Below are 27796 nucleotides of genomic sequence, written 5' to 3'. Positions count from 1 at the left end.
AGATGCCTTCCACACGTTTTAACATGTATATTAAAAAAAACTCCACTTTAATTATAGTTTGTGTCTAAAATGTTTTTTTTCATAAAAAGAAGTTCAATAACCTTGTTAAACTCATTAAAGCGTCATCTCCTTCATACAAAAATCCAGAATATGTGAATCTGTAAATATTATTGATTGAAGTTTTCCTGCTGGACACCAGATGTCTCCTCCTTCATTGTAAAGTTCATTCTCAGTGTTTGTGCTCTGGAGGCTTCAAGTTTCCACATCACACTTGTGTCAGTTGCATACTGGACCATGATTGGCTACAGACTACTTGTGATGTCACAAATCCTGCTTGTAGGTTCATGTGTTAAACTGAGATTTAAGGTGAACTCAGAGAAACTTTCCTCCTTCAGCAGATGAATGTGAAAACAAACTCTGCACAGAGAACAAACATCCAACTGAAGGAACAAGAAGAGAAACCTGATTTTTGACTGGAGGGACTTTAACCAGCTGTAGAAGAAACATTCAGATCCTTTAAGTGAGATGATTAATGGGAGAGGAAAGAAGAAGTACAGTTTTGAGGCACTAACTAAATGTAGTTACTTTCCTCCTCTGGTTGTTATGTATCACTAGACTTTCAATAAAACCTAATTGTGTGTTGTGCTGTTATTCATCTCTCATCATCAAGTAATTAGTGATATTTGTAGATTTAGTTATTAGAAAAATCATCAGTGATAACAGAGAATGCTGCTGTACCTGCAGATCAGGCTGAACTGGTAAAAAAAAAAAAAAAAACTTTATCAGAAATTATGTTTTATGAAAAGCTTTGCATCCATCCAGGAATAAAATCTGAACATTTCAGGTTCAAATCAGAGTTTTATTGAGTTTATTACAGATTTAACATGTGAGACAGAAGACAGTAAAGAACACAGAAACACTTCATCACAAATCTAAAATCATTCATTAAGGTTTACATATCAGTTATCAATCACTAATCGTGATAATAAGCATTTTTATAATGTGACGGATTAAATAACTTCTATAAGGCTTCACACAAAACACAGATAAACTACAAAGACTTCTTCTTGGTTTCCCGCTCAGTTAAAACAGCACAGAGCTTTGACTGTTTACATATTTATGAAAGTTTAATTACTGAAAAAAGACCTTTTGTCATAATTAAAAATGCATCTTGTAATTGTAAGAAAACTCAAATTTACAAGTTCATCTCATCATGATGAGCTTCTGTTTTCCGGACATTAAAATACTTTTATTCATTTATTATTATCATCGTTATGTAGTTATTAAATAAAAGTGTCTGAAAACCCTTCACACACACACGATCTACAGATTTATCAGATTTCTGAGCTGAACTTTTGTAGTTAAATATCAGATTTGCGTGTTTATCTTTGACAGGAGACTAATATGTTCACATAGAGGAAGCTGATCTCTTAAATCCTCCTGACTGAAACCGAAGACGTAGGAAACAACCATCAGTTACCCGCAGTGCAGATTTACACAGATACATTGAAGGCATCGTGGAAAGATAAACCTTAAATTTTGGCATTTGTTATAATACGACAACTGGCTGACAGCAGATCAGTTTCTCATCAATATTCAATAAAATACATTGATCAATAAAGCAGTTAGAGCACATTCTGACATCACTTTTAATCATGTGGTTTTCAGCCTGCAGGAGGAGCTCAGGAGTCAAACGGGTGTCTTTAACAAGAGGTCCAGTTGCATCAAGGGAAATGTAGGATCCAGTGTCTTTGACTTTTCTTTGTCTGTGCTGCTTCGAAACTGATTTAATTTTCATTATTCTGATAAATAAAGTGTCATTTTCAGAATCCAAAAGTTGAGTCTCAATTTTCTACATTCAAATGTCGTTTTCTTACAACTTATTACTGCACTGTAACTGTTTATAGTCTGTTTCTTATCCTGCATTTATGTCTCTGCTCTTAACTTTTTACTTCCATTTTAAAATGTTTTTATTCTTTATGTTGTATTTTCCTTTTTTAAAAATGTTTTAATGCATTCTGTAAAGTACTTTTAATTACTCCTGTGTATGAAATGTGCTACTTTTTATTCTCATGTTCGAGATACTTCTTGGAACAAAAAGGAGAACGCTGAATATGTTTCCTGTTTTTCTAATGTTCTTGTGGTTAATTTGACTTAAAAGAATTACTCCCTGATTGTGTTAACGCCTTCAAATGATTAAAAACACTTTAAATTACACATTTAATTGTTTAATACATAAAATATAAAAAGTGATGTCAATATCATAAATGATCAAAAGCCAAGCCTTCATATTTGTTATTTTAGCCAGTTGGTTCATAATGATGTAAAAGAGACGAGCAGCAAATCCATTCAATTAATTCAATTAAATGATCATTAATCAATTAACTTCACCAGCAAGGCTGAGAACCACTGACAGATGAGAAGTGGTTTAGTCAGGACAGAACTACAGAGGTAAAGTTTAGAAAATAAAAACATGTGAAGACTTCTTAGCATTTTTAAAAAGTGACCGACATTTTCTCTCGTTCTTCCTGAGAGCGAGATGTTCAGATGGATGATCATGTAATGACTGGTAGCCTAAAATACACCTGCCAGCACCTGTACAGCTCACTAATTAACACGTTATATCTCGATTGTTTCATTTGTACACAAACAGAAACGTAAAAAACCAACAGCTTGTGTTTTGAACAGGAGTTACATGCTGGAACTAGTGCTGGGCGGATGAATACGATGCCGTTCAACAAGAAATAGTTCCAGCTTGTAATTCCCACTAAAAACACAAACTGTTGGTTTTTACATTTCTGTTTGTGTACAAATGAAACAATCAAGACATAACGTGTTAATTAGTGAGTTTTACAGGTGCTGGTAGGTGGATTTCAGGCTAGCTGTTTCCCCCTGCTACCAGTCTTTATGCTAAGCTAACTAGCTGTAGCTAATAAACATATTTTCCGAAGTGTAAATATAAATTGTATTAAAATGTTTAAGATTGGAGATTCACATTAACAGACTGTTGATGTTTACAGTGAAGAAGTGACTCTGTTAGCTTTCATAAGCTCAGACTCTTTATTCATCTTGTCAACAAATCTCATGTTTGGATCCAAACCAACAATGAACTGATCTACTAACAAGTATCGTGTGTGTATCAAAGCCTGATATATCTTCTTCCTCCGTTGTTGTTCCAGAAACTATTAAAAACACGTCTGGGTGACATGTTCCTTCATCATGAAGAGTTTGGTCACGTTAGTTTGTTTAGAAACGGCTCCAAAGACTAATAACAGCATCATGTTTTCAGTCACTAAAGAGTAGTTCTGTGTGAGGCAGACGCCACTGAGCATGTGCATGAACGCGGTTCTGTTTACAGCTGCACAACATCTGGACGACACATCAACAGACTTGGAGTCATGTTTTCAGGTTGTTGTATAAATCAAAACTCTAAAACACTCCGAATAACTGTTTAATAACAGCATCATGTTTGAGTCACAGGAGAGTAGTTCTGTGTAAGGCCGACGCTACTGAGCATGTGCGGTAAAGCAGTTCTGTATATTCAGTTTACTGCAATATGAGGACGAGAAAAAGCAGTAAATATTCACATTTGAGACTGTTTCTGTTTCCAGTAAATGACTTACAAATGTTTGTAGAGCTGCAACAACTATTTGATTAATAGATCATTTAATTGACAGAAGAACATTAATTAGTCTCTCTTGTTTCAGTTTCTCAGATGTGATAATTTGCTGCTTTTTCTTGTCTTAACATTGCAGTAAACTGAATATACAGAACCGTGTTCCTGCACATGCTCAGTAGCGTCTGACTTACACAGAACTGCTCTCCAGAGACTGAAAATGTGATGCTGTTATTAAACAGTTCAGAGTGTTTTTAGAGTTTTGATTTATGCAACAACATGAAAATGAGACTTCAAGTCTGTTGATGTGACATCCAGACGTTGTGAAGCTGTAAACAGAACCGCGTTCATGCACATGCTAAGTAGCGTCTGCCATACACAGCACTACTCTCCAGTGACTGAAAACATGATGCAGTTATTAGTCTTTGGTGCCGTTTCTAAACAAACTAACGTGACCAAACTCTTGGAACATGTCACCCAGTGCAGCGATGTGACTCACTGACGTGTTTTTAATAGTTTCTGGACAACAACGGAGGAATAAAATATATCAGGCTTTGATACACACACAATACTGGTTAGTAGATCAGTTCATTGTTGGTTTGGATCCAAACATGAGATTTGTTGACAAGAAGAAAAATATAGAAAATCAGCAGACTGATCCTTTAACGTGTTTTTCTTGTGATCTCACAGCTCAGAATCACATCTTCAGATGAAGTAATATGCAGTAGTGTTTCCTAATATGTTGTATTTTTTTTCCCGGTTGAACGTGTGAATGTTTCAGACACTTTTAAGAAGTCGCAGGAATAACAGCGTTAAAATCAGCTCTGAGACCCCTCAGGACCCCCTGCAGACCCCCCCTCCCCCGGGGAGGAAACCAGGGCCTCTCCTCAGGCCTTGTCTGGTTTGGGGCTCTCTGGGACGGTCAGAGACTCCACAGAACACTGCTCATCTGGATCTGGCAGCAGCTCCTCCTTGTCACTGAACAAAGACACAAACATCAGTTAATCATGAATAAAAACATCTTGTTTTAACATAACGGAGGAAAGAAAAGTGTCCGGTTTGATGGAAATGTACATGATGATCCTGACAAATAAATACTTGCTCAGTTTCTTTGTATAACGAGAAACTTTTTCTTGTAATAAAAACACTTTATCCTGTTACATCAGCAATTAACACATATCATAAAAGTTTTTTTTCTTGTTATAACATAAGTTTTAATGAGAAATAAAACCTGTCATCTTTAACTGCAATTAGACATACCAACTTATGTTATAATGAGAAATATGATTTTGTGCTTGTGATTGTGATTTAATAAGGTTAATAATGTTTTATATGTCGGACTCAGATGTTACCTGATGGAGGACGGACGGCGGGACAGACTGTGACGTCTCAGCGTGATGATGACGAGCGTCGCCAGCAGGAGAGCAGAGATGGCCGCCAGAGTGACGAAGAGGAAGAAGGCTGAGGAGAGGAGAGGAGAGGAGAGGAGAGAGATGAAGATCATGTTTCATCCGTCTGGTCTGTTGAGTTTATCTTTCAGAGAGAAAACTGACCTGCAGTCCAGCGGCTGCGAGTTCGGCCGCGACCCTCGAAGGAGCCTGGAGGGGGAAGAACATGAACGACACGCGATCAGACGTACGGATCATCGTATGAACAGTTAATAATGAAATCAGCTTCGTTACCTTCTCCGCTGCAGCGAGCCATACAGTCCTCTATGGAGTTATAGCGGTTCTGGTTGCCGCGACAACCGCCGTAGATGAATGACTGGCAGCTGGCGGTGTTGGAGTCGTAGTAGAACTTTGGGAAGGCGGCGCGGCAGGGGCCCGGGTCCGGGGTCGACACACAGCGTTCTGATAGACACACATCAGTCATCAGTTATCTACCGACACACTAAACATTATATCTGACAGGTGTAGCTAATAAAACTTTATTCTGTCTTTTATTCTCACCTTGTTGACACGTATTTGTTTTTGGTCAGATGTGTCAGATTCACCAGATAAAATCAGTCATTTAGTGTAAAGCTCCACTTACTAGAAACTAGGCTGAGTGAATAAGTGTTTAGTAACTTATAAAACATACAAACAGCTGATCTCTTTCCTGTCCTAAGACGACAAACCCTTCAAACCCCCTGTGTTGTATTTTAAAAGCTTGTTATATTATCCATTGTGTCAAATCTTCATCTGAAAAGTAACTAAAGCTGTCAAATAAATGTAGTGGAGTAGAAAGTACAATATTTCCCTCTGAAATGTAGAAAGTAGCATCACATGGAAATACTAAAGTAAAGGACAAGTACCTCAAAACTGTACTTAAATACAGTACTTAGTTACTTTCCAGCGCTGACTTTATTTATAACTAGTGTACCTTTGTAGTCTGCCTCCTCCTGGTCCTCAGGTGAAGCTTTCTTGGACGGCAGCACAGTGACTGCAGGAGGAGAGAGGAGATGTTACTGATGACACACACACACACACACACACACACACACACACACACACACACACACACACACACACACACACAGGTGTGTTGTTCACCTGCTGTACATGTAGCCACACAGCTCTCCTTGTTGATGTAGTTGTTCTTGTTTCCTCTGCAGCCTCCGTAGATGAATGATTGACAGCTGCCCGTCTTGCTGTTGTAGTACCAGTGCTGAAACGCCGCCCTGCAGGGACCCGCCTGAGGCGCCGCCTCACAGAGCTCTGATTGGACAACATGGCAATTACACTTTTAATTTATTTCATTTTTTTATTTCTCTCTTTCTCTTTGTTATTTTGTGAATACTTTTTTATCTTCACATTTTCATGTTAGGTTTCTATTTTCATACTTTGTCCATCGTTCCAAACAGCAGACGGAGATTAAACCACTGCAGCTGTTCATTTTATTAATGTTTACATCTATTTTATTTATTGATTTTATTTGTAAGGGACCACGTACAGTGTTAAACATGAATGTTACCATTTGATGTGTTGTGCCAGAGTTAGTTTACAGCTCATTTTCATCTGCAGTCCTTCAGCAGGTCACAATTAAGACGTATAACAGCACAATAATAAAACAGCACGAAGCAAAAAACACACCGTTCACATCACACACACCTGCAATGTCAACTAGAAATGATAAATGTATGTTTGACAAATCTGGTCAAACAAAAATCTGGTGCTTTTTAGCCTCTTTTAAAACACATTTCCTGTCCGGCTCAGTCTCAGCTGTTCTCTGATGAACCCACTGTACTATATATCTGCAAAAAATCAATAATGTTTTAACATTTTAGCAAAGTTTGTACATGTGATGAATAAAAATTAACCACGTGCTGTGGGAACAGCTGATCTGAAGCAGAGAAACAAGGTGACAGTTCAACGTCCACTGAATCACCAGTTCAGACTGATGTTAAGCTGCCATTCTATAAATAATCCACGTTTGCATAAGCGCTGGTTAATTATAGATTTATGGGCTCTGCAGATAAAATGTTGAGATCTCCTGCAGTAAACTGAAGGAACGAAGGACACAACAAAAATCTAAAAATGCTGCTTTGTGTTACAAAGAAGGAAAAGTTGGAACATACCAGCGAAGTCATCAGCCAACATTTCTGTAGGAGAGAGAATGACATTATTATTACTGAGTCACAGTCATGTTTACTGATCATCTGACCTTATTCTCACAGTTTATCTCTCACACACACACACACAGATGGTTTATTCTCAGGACAAACTGTTCAAAACTGTAAACAAACTTCTTTTTATTTCTGTCTGTTCTTTGATTTCTCAACGTCTCTCTTCATTCTTTCCTTTGCAGCTTCTGCAGTGACGCTTCGGCTTCCTTTATTACTTCCATTATTTCTCTTTTTCTGTCTCTGCTCTCGTCTTTTTGTCCCTCCGTTTATCTTCTATCTGTTTCTCTAGTTTCACTCTGTAGACATTTCTGTTTCTTAGTTCTGTCCGACTGTCTCGTCTCCTTTTCAGTCTCACTGATTTTCCACCTCAGTGTGTTTCCAGGTGTCCTTCGTGTAAGAAGTAGTATAAAACCTTTTGAGGCATTTTCTTGCAGCTAAATCAATAAAGATCAATATATTTCTTTTTAAAAAAGGTTTGACTTGCTTGTGATGAGTCGAAAAAGACCAGGTGACATTGAAATATGAAAATGTAGACACAAAGAAATCATTTTAATTAAAGAAACACTGCAGGACTGCAACATACGAGGAAACAGTTCATTCTATGGAGTTTTTCTGGTGTGTAAAATTTATAATATTACACACAAGTTGTGCTTTTTAATTATGCATTTAAGTTTTTATACCTGTATTTTTATTCTATTAATTTATTTGAACTAATTTCTTATTATTTAGTTTATAATTGTTCTTTCCTGCTTTAACTGTTATTATAATGGCTACATTTTTGTTTGATGCCTCGATTTATCCAAATAAAAAGAGAAAAAATAGTGAAATTAAATCTACAAACTAAAATAAACAGAATACAAAAGTGACTTCAGTAAATGTCCTGAAGTATCTGAGTCTAAGAATGAAGCAGAGTAAGTTTCCTCTCGACTCTAGAGGTGATCCAGGCGTGTCCAAGTGTGTCCAAGTGTGTCCAAGGGTGTCCAGGGGTGTCCAGGGGTGTCCAGGGGTGTCTAGGGGTGTCTAGGGGTGTCCAGGTGTGTCCAGGGGTGTCCAGGGGTGTCCAGGGGTGTCCAGGTGTGTCTAGGGGTGTCTAGGGGTGTCTAGGTGTGTCTAGGTGTGTCCAGGTGTGTCTAGGGGTGTCTAGGGGTGTCTAGGTGTGTCTAGGTGTGTCCAGGGGTGTCCAGGGGTGTCCAGGTGTGTCCAGGGGTGTCCAGGGGTGTCCAGGTGTGTCCAGGTGTGTCCAGGGGTGTCCAGGGGTGTCCAGGTGTGTCCAGGGGTGTCCAAGTGTGTCCAGGGGTGTCCAGGTGTGTCCAGGGGTGTCCAAGTGTGTCCAGGTGTGTCCAGGCATGTCCAAGCGTGTCCAGGGGTGGCAGGGGTGTCCAGGCATGTCCAAGCGTGTCCAGGGGTGTCCAAGTCTGTCCAGGTGTGTCCAGGTGTGTCCAGGGGTGTCCAGGGGTGTCCAGGGGTGTCCAGGTGTGTCCAGGGGTGTCCAGGGGTGTCCAGGGGTGTCCAGGGGTGTCCAAGTGTGTCCAGGTGTGTCCAGGCGTGTCCAGGCGTGTCCAGGCGTGTCCAGGGGTGTCCAGGGGTGTCCAAGTGTGTCTAGGGGTGTCTAGGGGTGTCTAGGGGTGCTGTGAGTGTTACCTTTTTTCTCAGTGAGGTTGATCTCTGCAGGTTTGGATTCGACCGGACTGGGAGATTCCTGAGACGCCTCTGGACCAGCAGGGACACAGAAAACCAGAAGGTTCATTAGGAGTCAAATACACACAAGTATTACTAATATTACTACTAATAATAATACTATATTATATAATAATACTACATTTAGTGCTGCTCGTACTTCTACCACAGTTTAAAGTCTTTACCTGAATTGAAGGCCGGAGCCATTCGAGGAGCTTTGACAGGAACTTCAGGAGGAGCAGGAGTCGACTCGTCAGGAAGGACTGAACCTGAACACAGACATGTTACACCAGTCAGTTACTGGTTACACTGGTCAGTTACGATCCATGCTGAGTGGTTTGTTCTGGTTACACTTACTGGCAACTATTTCGTGAACTAATTGTTTAAATAATTTTTAAGCATAAATGTCAGATATTTTATGGTTCCAGCTTCTCATATGTGAGACTTTCCTGCTTTCCTCGTACTTAAAGTAAATTTAATATTTTTGGTCGGAATAAACAAGACATTTGGAGACATCACCTTGTGTTGTAGGAACGTGTGATTTGTGGGCTGTTTCCTGATGTTTTACAGATCAAAAGACTGAAGATTAAATTGATAATGAAAATAAAACTTAATTTTATACGCAGACTCTTTCTTGCTTTCTTTTTCTCTCTCTTTTCTAAAACGAGTTGGCAACTCGACAACAAAACGTAACTTTGCTCTTAAGGTTCATGAAGAGAAAAGTCCTCTCTCGTCATAATATCGATACTAGAGTACTTCCTTGTTTTATGAATGAAGTGCTACATAAGTTGAAGCAACTGTGCTGTCTGTGTTTGACCAATCAGTGACTGTCATCCTCTAAAGTTCCTTCACCTTTGAAATGTAAAAACACCTGGAACTATCCGACGGGAACTAGATTCTTCTGGTTCAAATGCAGGTTTACTTCCTGAGACACTAAGCCCGCTAAATTCGTAAGCACATCATCTTCTCTCCATTTTGTTCCTCCGTCCAGACTAAAACAACATTTTTCCCCCCTGAAAATGGAGCTTTTCCAAAATGGCCTCCAGAGTAAATGTGAAAAGTGTGTGTTGTAGTGTGTTCGGGGAAAACGAAGCTTTGTAGAAACGCTGTCATATCATTGACAGAACAGATGGTGGCAGTACTGCAACGTTTCATTGGAAGAGGATGTCGTGGGAAATCTTCAGATGGGCCAGAAATCTTCAGGTCACCCACAACTCAGAAATTAATTCACCACTTATTATGAAAAAGACTCAAATGAATACACTGGAAGCTGAAAGAGTTCAATGTGAATAGGTTTACTCTGCATAAAGAGCAATACAAAGTAAACTGAGGCTTTGACCCGGGACAAATAACCTAATGAAAAATCATAAAACATTACATTATATACCTCTCATAACCCCTCCTAACGTGGAGCTTAATTGCTAAACCCCACCTGGCTTGATCTTAAGACTTTGGTAATAATCCAAACATCAGTTGTACTTGGCCTCTTCCACATTTCTCCCAACACACATGACCTAGCGGCCTTCGCTCATCACACACGGAAGATTAGAATATGACATTGCTGATTCTCCCCTCTCTTATAGATGTAAACGTTTTCTTTGCACAATTACTGGCCTGTTCATGGAAGGACAGTTTTTCACCACAAGGAAGAAAAAGAAACAGCAATGGCGAGCGGCTTCATGCGAGCGTTGTTGTCTTTATTGTCAAGCTTGTTTAGAGTTAAACGTAGTTATCTACCACCTTTCTCTGCTCAAACTGTTGGAATCTGCTGCAATAAACCATCGCAGAAACTGAAACATTATACCGATTCTTCTCTCTGGTTTTCTGTGTCTGATTTGCTGTCATCTGCACATGCTCAGTAAGAGGAGACTTACTTGTTTTAGCGTTTTAATGTGGATGGAGGTGTTTGCAGAAACGAGCTGAAACTCCTGCTGTGGATGCATGAAAACAGTGTTTTAGGATTTAGCGGCTTAATGTAGACGCAGTGTCACTTCCTCTAAAGGTTCTTGGTCTGCTGTGGTAGAAATGGTAGTTTATAGTTTAGTTAACAGTTTGAATCATGTGACTCTCAAGAAGATGCAAAGACACAAAATGTAGTGCTGTTCCTTTAAAGTTCAATCCATCTAAAATGACCAGCAGCCAGAGAAGAAAGATTACATCTTTATGTGCGACACACACCTCACCTCCCGCTCTGGGTGTTATCTGAAGAAGAGGGAGTGTTAGTTTAAGTTGTCACTCCCAGTTGTTCTCAAATTCCTGAAAAAGCATCCATTAACCCAACACACACACACGTAATGCTCTCGTTACACAACACTGACAGACCGAACACATACACACAGAGTCACAACAACAGGAGTTTTTTAAAACTTGATCAGATCTCTTATGTTCCTTGATATGAAGCTCGATGACTAGGCTCCACATGGTTTAAAGATTTGCTTTGTGTTCACTTTTTTTTTTTTTAATTTCATAATTCTCTTTCAAAACAACACAGCATAAAGAACTCCACCCATGTCTCATGAGTTTATTTTGACTCCCTTCCACACACACTGTGCTGCTGCCTAAAATACTCACTACAGCACCAAATGTGGCTTAATCCGCCGCTGAAAATAGTCCCAACCAACTGTAGTATTACCTCCTGTTTCGTAAATGATATCCTGACTTTTTAGCCTCTCGTTAGTGTCAAACTCTACATTTTTTCCATCATGCAACACCCTCCCTGCCACATCTTTCAGGCGCCACACCCTCTTCCTTTCTTTCTATTATAAATATGCACTAGTATAGAATGTTTTCAGGAGTTACCCAGCACCACAAAGAAATGATTAACTCAGGAAATAATCAATCATGATGATAAGTGGTCGCAGCTCTAAATGACGCAGATACGAGAAACAAAGACAGAAAGAAAAGACAGTGAGATGAAAGAACAGCTGCTGGAAATCTGATTTTTTTTTTTCCCCATGAAGTGGGGAATCAGGTGGAACATTTTGTTTGTCTTCAGGATCATAGTTCACAGAACCGGTCTGACCACAGAAACCTGATTCCACACACACAAACACACACACAGTCGTGTTTCAATCACTTCACTCAGTCATTTCCTGGAGAAATGAACCTAATCCTAACCAAACCATAACCTTAAACCAATCATCACTCTAGAATTGTATGATTTACATTATGGGAACTTGTTTTTGTCTCCAAACTGGAGGCGAGTCCCCGCACTGTACCTGACAGACTTACGTCCCCACAACGTCAGTAATAAAAGTACACGTACACACACACACACACACACACACACACACACACACACTTCACCAGTGATCAAGTGTTTCTGGGAAACCAAATCTCTTAATTAAACACCTTAAAACCCTCAATGTTTCATCCTGACATTTAAGGACGGGTTCATAATTCTTCAAGTGTGTCTTAAAATGATGATAAACGCATTTAAAAGTTGTTGTGAAGCTTATATGAGGCTTCAGCAGTCTGAGTTAGTCATATCAAGCGGATATCTGACACGTTTACAGTCTTTTTAGCATCAAATAGTAACAAAAAGAGGGACTTTGGCACTAAAAAGACTAATATTGAAAGATATCTACTTGATTTGACTTGTTTGGATGCTGAAGCCTCATATTAGCTTGCACAGAAGGAGGACTGTGGATTTTGTCCCCCATCACTACTATTGTAAGTACATTATGAAGGGTAAGTATGAACAGGAGGAATGATTAAAGCAAGAAAAACAGCTTTAATGTTCATTTGGGCTCCTGACTGTTGTTTTAAAACTGTGAACTCGTCCTTTAAGGGTGGAATAACTTCAGCTTTTACAGATTTTCACTGAAACAAACCAACATTTTTAAGAGATAAAGTCAGTTCAAACTTTTTTTTGTGCATCATCATCCAAACATGTTTGTGTTTCTGGTCGCTGGACGACATCAGTTTACAGTAAACACCTCTGTGAAAAGCATCAGTATGTGTGTGTGTGTGTGTGTTTGTGTGTGTGTGTGTGTTCTCCAGAGTAAAATCCCTCCTGCGGCGCTGCAGCAACACGTGGCTCTGTGGCGCAATGGATAGCGCATTGGACTTCTAGTCAACACTGAGAGGAGTGATTCAAAGGTTGTGGGTTCGAGTCCCACCAGAGTCGACTTTTGAGCAGAACAGCAGACAGACGAGATGAAACAAGAACGTGTGAAGTGTGAGAAACGCATTCAAAAGGAATCTGAGCAGCTGACAGTTCAGCCAATGAGAGCCACCGTTACCAAAATGACCTCATCAGTGTGTCAGACCGCAGCACGATGAAATAATGAAAAACTTGAAACGACGGAAATGAAGCTATAATAGAGTTAATAAATGGTTTATAACTCACTATAATGCAGCTGTCAGCAGATTTAAGTGGTGATTAATGTATTAATCAATAACTATAACTCCTCCTGTGGACATCCTGAAGTGTTTACTGCTGTATGAACAGATCATGAATGACAATATAGTAAAACACAACTGTAATAACATAAAATATGTCTTCAAAGGAGAAGTTATAATAAATACTATTCATTAATAAACTTAAAATGTCCTTATATCTGCTTATAACTACATTATAGTGATGTTATAAACCATTTATTAACTGTTTAGATACTGATTAGTAATTTTAAACTTAAAGTAAGAAAAAAAATCAGGGAGGAAAAAGCTTATTAGACTTATTATCTCTATCTGAATATACAAAAAGCAAAACAACAACAAAAACTGTGTAAATATCTTTTTGCTAAATGCTTTAAAATTACAAAACAAAAACATTAGTTGATGTTATAATCTCATTTTTAAAGCATCTGAAATGTATCTTTCGTTCTCTCTTTCTATGTGTGTTTGTTTCTTTAAGTTCTTCATGTCCACATTGTTTACATACTTATATAACTATGAATAAGCTTAATTATACCTTCTTCCATTTCCACAGTTAAACACTATTGTTACAGTAAATTTAAAATGGAAATCTGCTTTGGTCAATAAAGTTTTAAAAAAGTCCGGAAGGATAAATTGAAATCTTTATTAAACATCACTGAACTTTTTAACTATATTTTTATCAAGTAACAAATTCAATTTATTGTAAATTATAAATGTGATAATAAGACAAATATACCAGTTCAAACATAAATAAATTATGGAATAAGATGAAACTTTATTGATACTCTGGTGAGCTCATGTTTGACGCAGCCTCGTAAAGTCTGACAGCAGGTTTGAGTTTGGAGCCTTCAGATCAAACTACAAACGACACACTCAGTCCGTCGTGTTAACAGCTGCATGGAAAGAAAACTTGACCTCGGACCTTTCAGTCCCCCCCCCCCACCGCCCCTCCTCCTCCCGCCCCGCAGGCATGAATCGGAACCCGACACCCTGCAGCCAGCAGGCTCTGTGGCGCAATGGATAGCGCATTGGACTTCTAGTCAACACTAAGAGGAGTGATTCAAAGGTTGTGGGTTCGAGTCCCACCAGAGTCGACTTTTGAGCAGAAGATGAAATACAAAAAAAAAGGAGAAATAATAACAAACAAAACTAAAATAAACTCAGGGAAGAAAAGTGAATCATAGAAGAGAAGCAGAGAGAAAGTTAAAGAGTTTCAAACTGATCTAAAAGCCTGAAAATCCCCAAAGAGACACAACGAACGATCCGACCTGAAGCTAACGAGCAGGTTATTAAAGATTTGTTCTGTGATTAATGCTGTCGTAGGTGTTTCGGTCTTGTGACAGCTGCAGAGTTGGTCCTGAGCACCATGTGAACATTAAATCTGGGTTTAATTTACTCAAACGACAGACTTTGTCCTTGTTTGTTTGCTTTTCAGACACTTTTGTGTTATTAGGAGTTTCATAGTTATGATTACGACTTATTTCCACAACGGAAACTGATAATTACAGAATCAACCACATAACGTGAATGCAGCATTTAGGTGGCTGTACACTCCTTCGGACATGCTTGTCAGAAAGTGGAACTCTAAACCCCCCTCGCCCCCCTCGCCCCCCCTCTTCCTCTCTCTGTGTCAGCGTTTCACTCCAACTCTGAGTGAAACTGTTTTAACGACGACTAACACATTTGATTTCTGACGTTGTCGGACAGCACGTCGTAAGAACCAGTTCTGAGCGACCATAAATTGAGCTTTAGACTTCTTGTGTCCTCTGAGTAATTTAGATTTTGTTCGTGTTGTTATGGCGCCTTCAGCTGAGTCTCAAAACAGAGCTGCAACTAACAATTATTTAATTATTGATGCCGCAGATTGTTTTTTCCATTAAATCGTTTAGTTGTTTGGTCTATAAAATGTCAAAAAATTGTGAAAAATGTGGATCAGTATTTCTCAAGATGACGTCCTCAAATGTCTTGTTTTGTCCACAACCCAAAAATATTCAGTTTACTGTCATAAAGACTAAAGAAAACGAAAATATTCAGAGAATTTGGACGTTTTTCTTTAAAAATGAGTATGAATAATTATTGAACTATCAAAGTAGCTGGCGATTAATTTTCTGTCAATCGAGTAATTGTTGCAGCTGTAACTATTTTCATAGTTGGTTAATCATTTTGTCTATAAAGTATCAGAAAATAGTAAAAATGCGTCTTCAAATGTCTTGTTTTGTCTGATCAACAGTTCAAACCAAAGATCTTTAGTTTATTGTCACAAAACAAAGAAAAGATTCAAATCATCACATCTGAGAATCTGCAACCAGCAGACGTTTGGCGTTATTATTCAGCTGTCAAAGTAAAAATTGTTCATTTTCTGTCAATCGACTAATCAATTAATTGACTAATTGTTGCAGCTCTATAGTAACATTTTATCTGAAGCGTCTGTGACAGCCAATCAGCAGCCGGAGACATTTTTAGATGTTTGTTGTGTTACCTGAGACTCCGCTGCAGGTGGCCTCACACTCCTCCTGGGAGTCAAAGTTGTTCCCGTTGGCGCCACAGCCGCCGTACGTGAAGCTCCGGCAGCTCTGATTGGTCACATCGTAGTAAAACTTTGGGAAGGCTGCGCGGCACACACCCACCTTCATCGGCAGACGACAGCGGACTAAAAGAGATGAAGAAGAAGAGAGGGAACATCAACAGGTTTTAGAGGTCATGTGCTGGTTCTTCTGGTTCTGTTGGTCGTTAACTGTTCGTTCAGTGCGTTTTCATTAACATTTCATTAACTGTTATTTCTGTCTCTCTCTGAGGAACTGGAACCAGTTTAAAGCTGGTTTTAGGTCACAGTCACACTGACGTGGCTGAAACTGAAACTGTCAAACCAAACTCAGCATTTACACATCCGTTTCTGCAGGTTTGTCATCCACAGCAAAACATTATCACGAAACATGTCTTCTTCTTCAGCAGTCTGCAAATCACAAAATGTTATTTATTTTAAAAATCTATTTTAAAATGAGTATAACAATCTGAAACACAATGTCTGTGTTGGGAACTGCCTGCTACATACTACCGATGAACGCTGTATGCAGTATGTACTATATACTGATTTTCATAGTAGTTTGCAGTATGAAACTGTTAAATCAATTTAATTTGCAGTATGCTTTTGAGTTTGGAAAGCAGAACAGTGAACGGCTAAAGGCCACAGTCGAGATGACCGGCTGGTCTCATCCAGCCAGCAGCTCCTAACATCTCCAAAAATATGGGAGCGAATTTCCAAACCAGTGTTACTTGGATAAACTGACGTGGAGAAATATTAAAACTTAATAAAGTGACATGTTAACAGTCAGTGAAAGTCACAGCAGCTTTTAGCCTGGCTCAAAATCTCCACCAGACTTCTGTCAGGATCCTTCAGGAATGATGATTCCATGAAGTTAACGTGCTCAGGAGCAGGTTAGCTGTTCAGCATTGGTTACCACGGTGATCTAACCGAGTTACAAGTGAGCCAGATTTGTGAAACTGATTTAGACTCAAACACAGCTGCTAACACACTGACACTGCTTCGTGGTACAGACCTCGGTTTCTGGTGTTTGTGTTTACGTTATGACTGACTGACTCTTCTTCAGTGCTACAGACACTGACAGTCTCACCTCCCGGCTTCTGTAAGAAGCCTAAACATTAAAAACTGACATAAACAAACATGAATCCAGAAAATATATGAACTTCATGAAATAAAACAAATCACAGATGCACAAAGACCCAGTGAAAGAGAGAGAGAGTTATGGGATGGCACTGTCAATGCAATGAAACGATCGTATGAAAACAAGATGAGATCCTCAAATGTAATGAGATGTTGATGTGATACGTCATAACGATTCCATTAAAAGAAGTTCACACCACAAACCTCCAACATAAATTAGCCTCTATGCAGATGATATTATATTGTCCTTACGGGAACACTCATAGAACGACTGAAAACCAAAAATGAAAATACCTCCCCCGCATGAACTACTTCTTTTCAATGCTGCCTGTAACACCAGCAGATAAATTCAAATCTATCACATGTCGACAGGAAAAATAAAAACTATTAAACTATCCACTCCACAAAAAAGCGAATCTTAAGGCGGGCCTGAGCCTCCAAACTTCTTCTACTACCTGGAAAATCAAATACAATACCTGTTAAATGGATCCATCAAACCAACCATAATATCTCATGGATAGACTTGGAACATCTATACTGCAAAAACATCTCACCCTCAGATTTACCTTTCCTCAACACAACCATCCCAGCTTTAAAAATACTGTAATTTCCACAACTCTGACAGCCCAGTGGAAAGTCGTTCAGATTTTTAATTCTACTCAAACACTGTAAAAACACTTCTTACAGCTCCACAGAACCTCTCTTCACTATCACACATGGGCACAAAACACCTTCATCATCTTTCCCATAACAACCAGTTCATAGACTTCAAAGACTTTATACGGAAGCAGGGATGAGTTGGGAGACACCAGAATACCTACAACTTAAATCCATAATCAAAGCAAAAATTAAAATAACTTATAAGCCACTTGAACCTTCTGAAATAATTAATGATATCATTCAATTTACAAATTCAAATAAACTAACCTGAAAGCTCTACAGACTTTTAAAAACATCAGATTATTCTGTACGAGTCCCAGCAGCTAGCTGGAACACTGATCTAACCAATAAAAAAATCATCCACAGAATACATATTACTCAATATAAAATGAAAATAAACTTGCTCACAATCTACAATAGGCACAACAGATCTCTGTTACAGCACTCTGAGCCAACCGGTTCACTCTTTTTTGGGACTCTGTAGGCTCTTTTATCCAGAGATGCCGCATTATAGCCGTAAAGAGGATCCGTCATTAAGACGCCTTTGCTTTTTCACACTGAAGCAAACAAAGCCGGCATAATGCCACCCCCGTGTGTGTTTTTACACCGACTGCCGGTGTTGCTGGCCGTCGATCCGGCTCTGTGACTACCTCCGTAGCCGGCTTATTGGCAGAGCAACTCTGCCCGCCCCCCTCGACTCTGTGTCCGTAACTTTTATACAGAACAGCACGGTGGAATAAAGGTGCAGCATTCCCGCCTTGAACAGGTGGTGTGAAAGGGGCTTGTAACATAAAAACTCTCCACTATCTTGGACTGTAGAATCCGTCCATCCCCACAGCTCTGTCTGCTAGGAGACACTTCAGATGTCAACATACCAAACAAATACAAGAACATCATTTCTCTAACTGTCACCAAGAACACCAATAATTCAATACATATTAACCATTGGACCAACCTCCTTTCAGAATACATATGTATGGAAAAAAAAAATCACTGCTTACAATAACACCACTGTTTTTTTAAGAAAGATGGTTCCCATTCGTGTCAACACATCGTATTACAACGCACACACTTTCACACACAATTACACGCATTTATTTTTTGTTTTTTCTTTACACAGACACTCTACTTATTAATTCATCTGTTTAATTGTTTGTTTTCATTTACTGTAATTGTGATAATGACCTTGTTACAGCCAAACAATAGTGATGGGATAATGAGGCTGGACTGGGTTGGGTTGGGTTTGGGGGGGTTGGGGGTTGGTGGCTCCCCACCCGGCCCTCTGGCAGCACAGCGGGGGTTCTGGTTGAGGTGGGTGGGGGTTTGAAGTAAGCTCAACCACCCCAACCCCCGTCTTTAAAAGAAGAAAAAACAAAACAAAACAAAAAAGAAAACAAAGAAACAAAGACAGACTCCCAAACAGACTGGGAGTGGTCCGAAGCACAAAACCTGCAGCGGGCCGTAGTCCTCCACTGGGTGCGGCTCAAAGCCAGATGTCCCTGAAACTACAGACTTAAACTAAACCAACAAAGGAGGGAGGGAGTCACTCCTCACTGCTGTAATGTAAATGTCATTGTAATTATTATAATGGTCAATATTACATTGTACTGTAGATAACGATGGTATTATTATTATTATTATTATATTGCTGTTACATCATATATTTATTATTGCTATAACATTAACAATATGTCTTCGTCTTTCTCTCCGCCACACACCAACCTGTCCAGGATCACTAAACACACACACACATATCACTGCCTCTCATACAAACATCAAAACACACACACACCTTAGTCTAATCTCTACTCCCAGACTCTCGTCATATCGTCACATACATCATCATAACTGCATTATGTTATTGTCTTATTTATCTTCTATGTCTCTCTTTTTGTCTATTTCACCAATAAGAATAACTAACTCTGCTCTCTAAAAGATCACAGCTGATCAAACAGTTTTGTGCTTTACTGTTCTTAGCTTCTAGAAACCGGACTGACCGGTCCGACCTGGAGATCCAGCGCTGACTGAGAACAAAGATCACCAGCATTAACTCAGCAGATTCACACAGCAGCTATCAGAGCTGAAAATATGTTCCCTTTGTGAGAGAAACATCCAAATAGTGACGCAGTTTCTACCTGTGCAGGTTAGTTCGAGGTGAGACGAGGAAACGGGTTAAATTCGGCGACAGTTTTGGATGGTGACGTGTTTTTAGGGTTGAACTCAAACTCTTCAGATCTCCAGTTAATCAGCAACTATAAAGTTTAAGTGTCGACTTTCAGTTTTAATGTTAGAATATTTCAGTGAGTTGTTTATCTGATGCAAACACTGTGGGAAAGTACCATAAATTCACTAATAAAATTGATGTGATTGGCACAAACAAATAAATAAAATATTGATTAGGAGGTGGAATTATCTGTTTGTTTTTAATCATTTTTAACATTATATTTAGTCTGTTTTGAACAAAAGATAATTAAAAGAAGAGAAAAAACAACAAAATACACAAAAACAGGAAGTAAAAGTAAAACTGCATTTAAGAAAAACACAAAATAAAAGAATATAATTAATAGATGAATAGTTAAACGAATAAAATAGAGATTAAAAAAAGAAGAAAATTAATGTTGATAATTACACAGAAATACTCATCGCTTCCACTTTGCTGTTTTTTCAAATCACTGTTAAGCTACGAAACTCAACATCAACATCATTTTGCCTGAAAAATGTCTGAAAACACTGAAAAATGTTTGTTATTATTTCTCAGTCACAGGTGACGTCGTCATGGATCTAGTTTTGTTCGACTAATCATCCCAAACACAAAGACATTGAGTTTACTGTCATGTGTTACAAAGAAAAGCTTTAAATCATCACATTTAAGAAGCTGCCACCAGCAGATATTTACCATGTTTGATTAAAAATGACATTATTTGATTATCTAAATAGTTAATGATTCATTTTCTGTCGACTGACTAATCAATAATCATTTCAGCTCCGGTATAAAATGTGTGAATGTTCTTCCACCTCTTATTTAAAAACCTGGAATGCAGCACAATTACACCACGATACAGGAAGTGCATTCAAGTAAACTGTGTTTTTGTTTCAGAGGTTTGATGAGGAAACTGTGAGTGAAGAAGCCGCGCTGGTAGAAAACCGCAGAGCGAGGTCGGCCGCATTCCTCCTCACATTCACACCAACCAGGAAACAACACAAACCAGCAGACCAACGGACACCTCAGCTGTCTGGAACGAATGAGTCACTGAGTCTGCTTATCTGGAACTTTACATGATGTTTCTAATGTCTCTAAAACATCAAGTTATTGTTGGTTTTTTTCATCTGTACTGTTTGTAACTGGTTTCACTAAAAGTAGAAGCTGTAAATTTCCAACACAGGATGTAAACCTTAAAAAAAAAAAAACAAACAAACCTGCAAATACAGTTTCAAAAAGTTCAGTGTGAGTCTGAACTGAATGATCTCGGTCATTTCCAGGTCTGGAAAGCTGCTTTAATGACGTGTTTTCAGGTAAATAAGTCTGGTGACCTTCCTGCTCCGCTGTTTTGGTTAAAACTACAGATGTCAAATGTCTTGTTTTGTCCATAACCTAAAAGATCTTCAGTTTATTGTCATAGAGACGAAAGAAACCAGAAAATATTCACATTTAAGAAGCTGAACCAGAGAATTTTAACATTTGATGATCAAAGTAGTTGACAACTAATCGATTAATCATTGCAGCTCCACTATTTTAATGATCTCACTAAAAGTCATTTGATGGTTCCAGCTTTAGCGGCAACCATTATCAACTACTCTGATGTTTATTTTTGCAATTTATTGATTAACTTAATTAAATCCAATCTGACGTCTTCAAATTCTTCATTTTTTTTTAGTCCAAACCAAACGATATTTGTGTTACTGTCCAAAGAAAAGCAGCAAATCCTCCCATTTAAGAAGCTGGAACAGATAAACATTTGGTATTTTTATCAATTACCAAAACAAATTGATTTTCTCTCGATTGACTGATCGACTTATTGCTGCTGCTTTAGTTTCTCAGCTGCTTATATCACAGTAACTTTAATATCTTTTGGTTTCAGATAAAAGTGGAAGTTTGATGACGTCGTGTTGGACTCTGAGAGGTTAGAACAGCATGTTTCACTGTTTTATAGACTGAACTGTCAATCAATTCATCAGGAAAATAATCAGCAGCTTAATTAATACTGAAAACAATCGTTAGCCGCGGTTCACGAGGTGTCTGAAAATAGTAAAAATGTGCAAAGTGACGTCTTCAAATGTCTTGTTTCGTCTGACTAACAGTCTAAAATATGAAGATATTCACTTTACCGTCACCTACAACAAAGAAAAACAGAAAAACTTGATGATTAAGAAGCTGAAACGAAAAAGATTCAAACGATGTTGCTGATTGAATAATCGATTAGTACCGTGTGCTCCGTTAATGATCTTTTCTAACTCGCTGTGTATCTATCAGTAACATGTACGATCGTTATCATTATTATTAGTATTAGTTGTCTCAGCTCTGGATTAAACCATCTGAGGATTCCACAGTCATGAAGGAAATGTGTCGCAACACATCAGATCCAATGAATGTGAGACAACTGACAGGCCTCCTCATCAGCGGTCGCGACTAACGATTATTCTCATTAATCTGCTGAATATTCCCTCAAACCGATCATTTAAAATGTCAGTAAAGAGTCAAATGTGACGTCATCAAATGTTCTGTTTTACCTGACCGACAGTTTAACGTCCTGCATGATGAAAGAAGCAGCAAATCTTTACATGTGAGCTGAAAAATACCTGAAATAAAATCACTCAGTCATCAGAAAGTAAATCACAAGAAGAACCGAAGGGCTTGTGAGACATTTTCAGACCATTAACTAACATTTTCTTCTAATTTTTGCTTTTTTTTTCTTGTGAAATGATATTTCTGTTTTACATCATGTACAGATGGACGCGCTGTATAAAGTCAACTCTGCTTCATATTAATTAAAAAAAACACAAGTTCAGGACAGAAACCTTGTTGACTTGTTTTGGTTTTATAAAATGTTTGAAAATAGTGTAAAATGAGTCAAACACGACGTCTTCAGAAGTCTCTTTCTGTCACATCAACAGTTCAAAACCCCAAAATATTCACTTTATAATGATTTAAAAATGGAAAAAAGTAGAAAATATGAATCAATGAAACTCTCAAAATGACCAAAACAATAAATATGAAAATAATTGCCAATCAATCAATCGATCAACTAATAGTTTCACACAGATTTAGAACTTTAAGCCCAAATCACATAAACTTCACATCTCTGCTCACCATCAGTTTGATACGGATTAATTAACTGATTGATTTATTTATTGTCAAAGTTATGTGACCTGCTCTCCTCAGTAAAGACGTGTTTTCCAGCACGCTTCTACATGACCTCATCATCATCATCATCATCATCATCATCCTCCTCCTCTTCCTCCTGATGCTGACATGTTAGTGAGTCAACAAACAGACGTGTTGAACTAATCCGTCTCTGGTTGAACCAGCGGAGCAGCTTCCAGCAGCAGATCATCTACAGAAAACTTCATCAACAACTACTTTGATCATCGATTGATCGTTTAAGTTGTTTTTTTTAAGCAAAAATGACAAAAATCTCCCAATTTCTAGTTTCTCCAACGTCTCAGATTTGCTGCTTTTCTGTTTTCCGTCACTGGAATCTGAATATTTTTGTGTTTTGGACAAAACAAAAACCATTTCTGACATTTTAAACTCTCCTAAAAGATGAATCATGAAAATAATGAAAAGATCATTTCCCCATCAAAATCCCTCAAAACCAGAGATAACAGAGAGAATATCAATCAATATCACAAAATCACCTCATTTCATTCTGACTTTTGATGTTTAAGTTCCTTAAACTTTGAATTTTCTGGCGTCAGAATTTACCAACAAGACTGAATAAAATCCAGTTTATATTATAAAAAGATCAATCTCACTAATCAATAATCAGACTGAGCAGCAGAGCCACATGTTGATTGATTGATTGATTGATTGATTGATTGATTATCGGTTGTTACCGTTGTTGGTGTCGTTGCTCCGCGGCTCCCAGGAGCCCAGCAGCGGGACGATGTGCGGCTTCTCGTCGTCCTCCGGCGCGGCCTGGCGGGGCTCCGGCTTCACATTCTTGCGGTAAACTTTGAACTGCGTGCTGGGCTGCAGGACGCACGAGTCCCGGCGGCTCCCGCAGCTGACCAGCGCGCACTGCGGGGCTCCGTCCGCCGGGAAGCCCAGCAGGGCCAGGTCACAGTCCGCCTCATCGCAGCACGCAGCCCGGCAGCTCTCCGGGTCAGACACCTCCATGATCCGGCCCAGGTTCCGCGCCCCTGCAGCCAGAGAGGCCGGGTCCAGATCCTGATCCGGATCTATGGACTGGTCCCAGTCACAGTCCCGGGCCAGACCAGGCCAGACCAGGAAGCACACAGCGAGGATGCAGAACCTGAGACGCATTTCTTCAGATCGGATCAGGAACTTCAAACTGCAAAAGAAACTTTATGAATCGAAATAAAATCAAACTTTTTGTGTTTTTACTGTTTTTTAACCAACAAAAGGTCGAAACGTCTTTCTGCTGCGCGCGAGCTCTAACTCACTTCCTTGTTTGGTGGCTTTTTGTTGTCGCAGATAAACTCACCTGAGCGACAGGTGAGGTCACTCTGACCCCGCCCACATACGTCATCAACACACACCCACACACACACACACACACACACACACACACACACACACACACACACACCAAAGTCATTATTTTTGCTTCACAGGTTTTATTTTGATGTCAGTTGTGGAGTAAATTATAAATAGTTTCATCACTGATCATATTTACTTTTCTTCACTTTGGAAACATGTCTAGTTTAGATTCACTGAACTTGACAGGAGTCTCTAATTTGTTCACTATTTTCACCAAATTTTATATTCACAAATCAAAATTCAAGCAAAAAGCCAAACTTTTCAGAGCTGATTGTTCGTATCAAACAATATATTAAGAATCTGTTCAAACTCCTGTGAGCTTCACAAGAGATTTATTCAACTATTTCTTGCAGCCTTTAGTCTCTACATCACACGCTGCTGTTAACTTGAATATTTGTCTTGAGAAAGTTTGAAAAAAGCTGCCATTAAAAAAAAACATTTTATAAACACTAAAGCCAAATTATATTATTGTAATATATATATATATATACATTTTTATTTCTGATTGTTCAGACCTCTGGAGGAAACTGTAGGATTATTTTATTTTTATTTTTTGTTTAATTCACTTTCGTAACTATAGAAGTCAAAATGTTTTCAAAACATCTGAAATGATTCATCACTGAATTTATCAATCAATGACATCATGACTCTGAAACGTATCAGTAATCAGTGAAGATATAATAATGAGTCATGAAGGATTTAAACAGATCAGACTGCAGGTTTTATTTTATACTCTAGTTTCTTTTTATTGGTGTAACATGTTTTAATTTCTTGAACATATGATGGAAGTTCTTCTTTAAACTTTTCCTGCTTCTTTCATCCTCGTCATAATATAATCTTATAAAAATATATAAAACATTAAACCTCCTAACATTAAAAGTCCATTTTCCTACTTTATTAAAACTAAAAAAAAATGAGTCAAAAATTTCTGATGTATTTTTTATGTTTTTATCTTTTTTAAGCTTCATTATTGCTGCTAAAACATTCTTATCACATGGTCCACTTACTAGGTTTATCTGGAGCTTTCAGCCATATCTCATGGCCTTCATCAGGTCACAGAGACAACGAGCATCCTCCGTGACAAAGCAGCAAACCGATGAAGGTCATGACATGTTGCTGAAAGCTCTGAAGAGACAAAACAAGTAAGTGGAGCTTGTGAAAAGGAAACGACGCAATTCAGACATCACAGCTTTAAAAAAGGTGGAATTACATGTAATTTATTCATATTTTATAGAATTTGTTTAAATTGTGTCTGAGTGGAGTAAGTTTTTACTTTAGTACACAAAATATATTATTTTATACTCTGAACGATGTAATTAATAAACACAACCAGACGTCTGATACTGAACATAATGTACAATAATTAAATAAGATAAATAAATAAGAAGCTTCAGACCTTTTTCACTGGTGTTTGATTGAAATGTGTGATGATGTCATTCAAACGGTACATCTTTTTTTTTTTTTACTTGTTTGTGAAATTTGTGTAAAATATCATTAAATGAATCTTTTTTTTGAGAAAGAGGCACTAATATCAAAATAAACAATGACACATAAATATTCAAGATTCAAGATTTAACAGTTTTATTGTCAAATGCAGAGAAACAAATCAGTTCAGATTCTAAACAAAATATTTACAATTGTAAAAAAGGAGAAAAATAAGAGAGAGGAAATATATATAAATAGATATTATATTATATTATATTATATTATATTATATTATATTATATTATATTATATTATATTATATTATATTATATTATATTATATTATATTATATTATATTATATTATATTATATTATATTATATTGTATCATCTTTCCACAGCTTCAGGAAAAATTCATTCCTTCATTCCAATTATTTTTGTTTTTTTTTGTTTTTTTTTTAGCAACAAGAATTTTATTGTATTACTCTTCTTCTTCAGACTGTTACAAGGATTCAGAAAAATCAATAATGCTCAAAGAAATCAAGAACAAAGAATTACACAAATACATGAAAACAACAAACAAACAATCAGTCGAACAAGAACAATACTGTAAAATAAATATATTCATGTATTTCTACAAAATGTAGAAATAAGAGAGAGCAGAGGAAAATAAATGAATAAAAGTAAAAAAAAATCAATAACATCACAGGTTCTGAGAATAAAAAGACAATTAATCAAATTTAGTCATTCAAATATAAAAATAGACAAAGTACTGATGTGTCAGAAAAATAAAATGACATCATATGAAGTAAACACCTCTTTAATGAAGCTGAAAATATGTGAAGTGAGATCTGATCAGATATGATGACATCACCGTGAGCTCATCATTGATCACCTCAGACTCCGATAAACGTGATGATAAACTGACTGTCAGTGTGTGACGGTGCAGTCAGATAATCTACGTCATGCTTTAGGTGGAGGACTTAAAATCAGTCGTCATGGATACTTTGTGTGTGTTTTTGTGGAAGATGTGATGAACTTTTGATTCATCTGTTTTCTGACCTCACTACACTCACATCAACCCAAAAAGTTTAGTTAGTGTTTTTAAAGCCACTTTTAGTAAATAGTTAAACACCCTGAAACACTGTAAGAAGTACAGTATGTACATCAGTAGAAGAAGTACTGAGATACTTTACTGCAGTAAAAGTACCAATACAGTAATGTACAAATACTCCATTACAAGTAAAAGTCCTGCATGAAAAATCCTACTACAGTAAAAGTACATAAGTATTATGAGCTTGATGTAGTTAAAGTATTGCAGTAAAAGTACATAAGTATTATGAGCTTGATGTAGTTAAAGTATTGCAGTAAAAGTACATAAGTATTATGAGCTTGATGTAGTTAAAGTATTGCAGTAAAAGTACATAAGTATTATGAGCTTGATGTAGTTAAAGTATTGCAGTAAAAGTACATAAGTATTATGAGCTTGATGTAGTTAAAGTATTGCAGTAAAAGTACATAAGTATTATGAGCTTGATGTAGTTAAAGTATTGCAGTAAAAGTAGTGGTTTGGTCCCTCTGACTGATATATTATTATATATGACATCATTAGATTATTAATAGTGAAGCATCAGTGTTAGAGCAGCATGTTACTGTTGTAGCTGCTGGAGGTGGAGCTAGTTTACACTACTTTATATACAGTTAGCTAGTTTAGTCCAGTGGTTCCCAACCTAGGGGTGGGGCCCCTCCAAAGGGTCAGCAGATAAATCTGAGGGGTGGTGAGATGATTAATGGGAGAGGAAAGAAGAAAAAACAAAGTTCTGATACACAAATCTGTTTTCAGTTTTTGGACTTTTTCTCTAATCTTTGATTTTTGCTGAAATATTGGATCATTTGAACATTTATTGAAATGAAAGCATGTGAGAAGTTTAGAGGGAAAAATCACTATTTGGTGGAGCTGTTAACAACTCATAGACATGTGAAATGTGACCCCGACTACACACTGCTTTTTGTAAGACGTCAAAAGCCAAAA

The 27796-nt window shown here is 37.8% G+C and overlaps 1 protein-coding gene and 2 non-coding genes across 3 annotated transcripts; 2 read left to right on the top strand and 1 right to left on the bottom strand.

Moving 5' to 3' along the window:
* Window positions 1–838: 838 nt before the first annotated feature.
* Window positions 839–24274, bottom strand: spint2 (serine peptidase inhibitor, Kunitz type, 2). Its single transcript, XM_067595648.1, has 11 exons — window positions 23674–24274; window positions 15757–15927; window positions 9083–9166; window positions 8862–8930; window positions 7173–7196; window positions 6148–6312; window positions 5978–6037; window positions 5299–5466; window positions 5170–5214; window positions 4969–5077; window positions 839–4594 (listed from the first exon to the last, which is right to left on the bottom strand). Exons 1-11 carry the CDS (start codon window positions 24101–24103, stop codon window positions 4504–4506), a joined length of 1416 nt encoding a protein of 471 aa, XP_067451749.1. The 5' UTR covers window positions 24104–24274; the 3' UTR covers window positions 839–4503.
* On the top strand, window positions 12935–13026 carry trnar-ucu (transfer RNA arginine (anticodon UCU)). The gene is given in 2 exon segments: window positions 12935–12971; window positions 12991–13026. It is a non-coding gene; the product is annotated as a tRNA-Arg (tRNA).
* On the top strand, window positions 14280–14371 carry trnar-ucu (transfer RNA arginine (anticodon UCU)). Its single transcript is given in 2 exon segments — window positions 14280–14316; window positions 14336–14371. It is a non-coding gene; the product is annotated as a tRNA-Arg (tRNA).
* Window positions 24275–27796: the final 3522 nt, after the last annotated feature.

The sequence above is a fragment of the Thunnus thynnus genome, chromosome 7 (genome assembly GCF_963924715.1).
Source record: "Thunnus thynnus chromosome 7, fThuThy2.1, whole genome shotgun sequence".
Taxonomy (NCBI): Eukaryota; Metazoa; Chordata; class Actinopteri; order Scombriformes; family Scombridae; genus Thunnus; species Thunnus thynnus.
This window is presented reverse-complemented; position numbering and strand designations above follow the sequence as displayed.